This window comes from Dipteris shenzhenensis, chromosome 27, assembly GCF_047967505.1.
Source record: "Dipteris shenzhenensis isolate YYH24624 ecotype China chromosome 27, Dip_SZ_1.0, whole genome shotgun sequence".
NCBI classification, from domain to species: Eukaryota; Viridiplantae; Streptophyta; class Polypodiopsida; order Gleicheniales; family Dipteridaceae; genus Dipteris; species Dipteris shenzhenensis.
Window position 1 is genome coordinate 21,765,119 of NC_141622.1, and position 5,749 is coordinate 21,770,867.

Sequence of the window (5,749 nt, forward strand, 5' to 3'; positions counted from 1 at the left end):
TCACAGCGTTACTCTCTTAGCTTAAAGCTTCATGGATCTTTTCAAAGTCATCAATTCTGTGGAGGAAGCCATTAGCACCAATAAAGATTGGATCACCAAGAACAGAGAGCAAAGAAAGAGACAACGAGCTCCATTAACCCAGGAGGAAAAGGAGGAGTTTGCTCTTCAAAAGCACCTAGAGAAGGAGGAGAAAGAAAAATAAGTAGGTCTACTAGCGAAATAAATAGATTACTTTCATATAGGAGAGAGCTAACAAACTTTCTAAGTGAGGTTACTTCTCATAGCAATCGTTATGGGAGATTTCCACCCAATGAAGTGCAAGTCATATGGAATTGAGAAAGTGCTATCCAGGGAAAAAAAGTATAACTCCTTACTTCTCTTGTGTAGTTTTAACTATATTCATCATGATGAGATGGTATCAACACAAGAATGGGTTGAATCTTGAATAAAAATGGCAAATATTAATGCCTTCTAGTGAGAGGCTTCTTGTAACTACTTTGAAGGAGTTTGTTAACACCATTATATATATTATGAGAGTTTTCTTATTGTAACTAATATTTTCCTTCTAGTGAGAGGCTTATTGTAAGTACTTTGAAGGTGTTTGTCAACACCATTATATATTTTATGTGAGTTTGCTTATTGTAACTTTTGAAGGTGTTTGTTAACACCATTATAAATACTATAAGAGTTTACAACTGCTTCTTATCTTTTGGTGTAACTTATCTTTGCCACCTTAAAATTTATAATTTTGATTTCATTTCCTTCAAAAAGATCTAAAAAATTGCTTGTTTTTATGTTTTCATCTATGTTTTGTAGAGTGGTTTTTTATGCAAAAACTAGTCCAAAAGTATCTATAAAAATGAATTTGTACATTGACAAGTCCAAAATTAATTAAATAAGTGTTTCCTTCTCTATGGCTTGTTGAGCTTGATTGTATATAGATCTTTCCAAGTATTTTTTGGTTTCAGCTAGCTTACAGAGTGACTCTTGTAATTTTTGTCGCTCCAAGTCCAACGCCTTTCGCTCCAAGTACAATGCTTTGGCTTTATCATGAAGATCCTCATTCTAACTTTAAAGCTCTTGCATAGAGTTATGCATTGCAATTGTTTACCCGATTGCAATAACTAAGCAACCTCGCATGTCCATTTCCAAAAAACCAAACTACCTCATGCATTGTAAGAAAAGGACTTGGAGTAAAACAACGTCTACCAGGAGGGGCATCGATCTGGCCACCACGCTAGAGCGAATCGGGCATAACTTTATGTAGGATCTTTATGATAAAGCCAAAGTAGTGGACTTGGAGTGAAATGCATTGAAATAATGGTGCTATTTCCTAAATGTGCTAGCATCTCTACTTGGGCTCTACACATCTTGCTTGCTTGCATAGCCATTGACTGAGCATTATTTTAACCGATTGCAATAACCAAGCAACTCTGCATATCCATTTCCAACAAACCGAACTAGCTCATGCATTGTATGGAAAGGAGGGCTCTTTTGGTTAGTAGGATCTAAAGGATACAAGGATCCTTCTACCCAAAGGTCGAGATGCTTCTTTCCTTGCGAACGAAGACTATGGATTTTAGAAGCTCCCCTCAATCCCAGACTATGTGTGCTTGCATATTCAACCTCCAACCTCACAACCCTCTTGAAAATAATTGAAAAGCTATTCGGTGCATAGAACTTGAAGCCTCAAGAAGAGGGTGAGAGGATGATAGAAGAATTGAGAAGGTTTTTGCAGATATGGTATTGCATTTGGCCAAGTCAAGTTTATGAAAGATGAGAACAAATCTAGAAAACCAAGCAGTGTCAAAGCTTTAAATTTTCTTTTTGCAAAGAAAAAGAATGATAGGCTCAAGCATGTGGACGAGTTTGATGTATGGTGAAAGCTACACAACGCCTATTGTGAACAAGTGAGAAGGGGGTAAAAAGATTTAAAAATCATTGTTCCTTGATATCTTGGTACCTCCACTACTACAAAAGAAAAGGTTTAATGAAGGTGATTTGGAGAGCCTCATCAATGCTGTGAATGACTTTTGCATCAATACTAAGATCAATTATGGAAAGAATCATCTCACATAGTACATGGTAATCTCTAATTTCAATATTGAGAGAGCCACTTCACAAGGCAGCTAAGAAGAGGAAGGCAATGGAAGACTTGCAATTTCTCTTCAATGATCCTGATACAAGGCCCTTGACTATCACAGAGCCCCTTACATCCACCCTTACATCCACATTGGCAAACATATCTTTTAATCCAACAATTGAAATTTAGTCATTGGCCCCAATCATTATTGAGGGAGAGAATACCTATTGCTCCATGTCATCGAGACTATTTTAGGTTTGAGAGAGGACGAGATACTGGGGTTTTATCAAGTTTTGATGTAGCATCAAAGATCCTAGATTTTTGAGATCAAGAAAAGATTGGGATCAATTCCTTATCACAACACTTGCAAATTTGAAGGATGGAGACACCTGGACGTATGACTTGCTACTACATGTACCATGAGCCAAAGAAACTTTGACCTCTTAAAAAACACAAGTTGTAGTTGACAAGACTATTTTCATTGGAGATGATAAAGGTGCATAAAGGACACTGATGTGGTGCTAAGCAATGTAGCATCCCATCTTTAAGTAATCTTTGAACTAATGTAGAATGCCTTTGAGATTAGAAAATTTCCTCTTAAAGGGTCATGCTTGCACTACCTTTGGTAAATTGGTCACTCAACTGGCACACTACATTGTCCGTTTGCCCATAGGTATGATGGTGGTGTTCCACAAGAGCTCTTAACCATATGGATAATGAAGCTGCTTATAAAGTGTATGGTGATTGTAAGGCCCTATCCCTATCACAAGAACATCTGAAAGGTACGATGGTAAAGTTGTTTGAATTGTGCACGCCAGAATCCTATTGCCAATACCACAAACTTATTACATGCACGTGTATGTCTCTTGAGATACTTTCTTGAGCAACTTTAATGGTAATCGATCGGAGCAGGCGCAAATCGAAGCTCCTTCCCTTCAGCGCAGATGTCCTGGTAGCCCCCAAAATGAAAATGGAGTGAGTGCTCAAGATTACAATGAGATGTAAGGCAAATGAACAAAGAACGGAGGAGACTTCTTACCGCAGCGAAGTGATTGACATCTCGATGATGCGCCTCATCCGCACGAATAGCCAACACTACGTCCCTGATCTTAGCATCATGAGGTAGTCTCCAATAGTCAATGGCGATGGGAGGAGCAGGATCGTTGGGCAGCTCCTTATTATCAATGGCTTGGAGAAATTCGGTATAGGACTGCACCGCTTCTTCTTCCAAATAACCGGCAAATCGATGGGCAAGACGAGGAGATAGAGCATATAAGATGAAGTAACAATTAAAGAAGCCGCCCTGGACGGCAAGAACGAGAGCCCTCTCGAATGCGTTGGGCTTGAGCACCTCTATCCAGGTCATGAGGTGCATCCTTTCGTTCTCAGCTTCGCCAAGAAGCGTTCGAATCCATCCCCCGCTGTGTTGGAACTTCCTGAGGGATTTGCAATGCAATAGCATACCGCCCACCATGCCCGGAACGGCAGCCACCGTCTCTAGGAGCAAAGCGTGACTGACATGACGGTTCTGCAAGGCAATCAGAAATTGTGAAGTGAGTAGGACTGCTGCAGAAAACACCGAATGAGAGGCTTAGACGAGGCATGGAAGAAGGGCATTCCGGGCCGATCACTCACCTCATCGCTGCTGACCAGGATCGAGCTGGTGCTTGGCGTTATCCATAAGCACCTCTCCTGGCTCGCAGAGAAGGGCGGAGAGCCCGTGTTGGATGCCTCTCACATCCATACCAGCAGGAAACGAATTTGCGAGCGGCCAAACAGTCGCTCGCATCGTGAGCCCTGCTCATAATGCCCACATCCCTTGCCATCGACAACGGGAGGCAGAGTAGGAGCAACAAAAGCTACTACATACAGATTCTTACCCCAAAGCACGAAAACCATCAATATACCTTGAAGATGAGATCCCGAGGGATCCTCAGAGAGGCAACGGTGTGCTGTGCAAGCTTGTCCACCCACTGCTCGGCTTTGTAATGCTTAGTGACATCGATGGACAGATCCGGATGGTAAGAATCTGCAGGCTGGAAGCAAAGAAACAAATGAGATCCTGAGAATGGACGAATAAAAAAAGAAAAGGGTGTGGAAAGGAAGGGAACAGGTACCGTGAAGCAATGCCAAGGCCAAGGGGAGCCATCATCGAGGGTGGTATTGTTGGGAACGATAGCCCAATTGGAGCTGCTATGCTGAGGGAGGGGAGGTTGAGGGGCAAAAGAGCTGAGTTTACAAGATGGTGCAAGAGCATCAAGGGGAAGGGAGCCTCTTTGAAGCAGGGCACGGGAGAGCAAAGCTGCTGTTGGACGCAGACGGCTCATCATCTTTACCAACAAGGAGAACTTGAGTGATGTTTTAGGACCCAAAATGTAAAGAGTCAAAGAAAGTGGCTTTGGAGTGAGCACAAAGAATGAATAGTCAAGGGTGGCTTACTAGGAGGACTCAAGGCAAATGATCAAATTGGGGTGCCTAGCCTTAGTTTCACTCCTTTATATACATACATAGAGACACGTGTCCCGTGCTTGAATAGAGAAGCTTCCCTTGCACGTGTCTCGTGCTAGAAGCCTCCCTTGTTGGCTTCCTCTTGTTGGAAGCTTCCCTTGCTCCTTCCTCTTCTTGTGGGTTCCTTCCCTCCCTCCTTCCTCTCTTCTCTCTATAAAGTCATCTTGTTCAAATAGGACTCTATATTCCTCTCATTAGGATAAGACTTAGTAAAAAGTCTATGTCATATCAAGGACCTTGTTGACTATTTATATCATATTGGGATAAGCGTTAATGTGATAAGATTGGATCGTATGCAAGAAAACATTGACATTTCTATCATTAGTACTTCACATCGCTTAGTTTTAACTTAAAGGATTTTGTAAGTAAATCTACTAATACGAAGGATTATTGAACTATCAAAAGGTTGATATGCCTTATCTATATTGTCCTAAAAGCCAACTCTAATATAATGCAACCCAAAGACAAGCCCCTCGAGATATTGCTCCGAAAAAAGAGAAAATGTGTTAACTACTTGGGAGAAGGATTTTAAATTTATGTAATCACTAAAACTATGTAAGTCTCATAGTAGATTGCTATGTATCTAGCAACATGAATAAGATTGCACAGGTGCAGCATGTGAGCCTTTCCTCTTAGTATAGTTGAAAGCAAGCTCTTTTGGAAGCAAACGAGAAACTAAACGATTTTTTAATGGGTTTCAAAACAATTTTTAAAAGGGCTTTGGGCTATTAAAAGGCAATTCTATAGGATGATCTCCACAAGAGTGCACAAGTGCGTGTGAACATTGGCTCTTAGTATAGTTGAAAGCAAGCAATTTGGATGCAAAAGAGAAAGCAAACAATTTTTTAAAGGGTTTCAAATGATTTTTAAAGGGTGTTGGGCTATTAAAAGTTTATAGGATGATCTCCATAAATTAAATTTGAAACACATAACTTCATTAAATTTTTTTAAAAGTACATGTGAGAATTCACAAAGGAGTTTCAATGCTCCACTATAGCACTACCTCTAAGGAGGCAGTGCTAATAAATGCTCCCATTAAAGGTTAAGTATTCACATTTTGTAAATATTGTATTTACATGAGTTTTAAATCCTTGATTAGGAGAAGAGTAGAGGGGAAGGCTACATAGGTTAGCAACTTAATAGGTGAGATCCATTGTC

General features: G+C 40.5%; 1 protein-coding gene across 1 annotated transcript; it reads right to left on the reverse strand.

Moving 5' to 3' along the window:
- Positions 1–2,859: 2,859 nt before the first annotated feature.
- LOC147884037 (ubiquinol oxidase 3, mitochondrial-like) lies at positions 2,860–4,543 on the reverse strand. Its single transcript, XM_087398307.1, has 4 exons — positions 4,201–4,543; positions 3,991–4,119; positions 3,123–3,611; positions 2,860–3,032 (listed from the first exon to the last, which is right to left on the reverse strand). The coding sequence occupies exons 1-4, from the start codon at positions 4,411–4,413 to the stop codon at positions 2,973–2,975; spliced, it is 891 nt and encodes a 296-aa protein (XP_087254433.1). The 5' UTR covers positions 4,414–4,543; the 3' UTR covers positions 2,860–2,972.
- Positions 4,544–5,749: the final 1,206 nt, after the last annotated feature.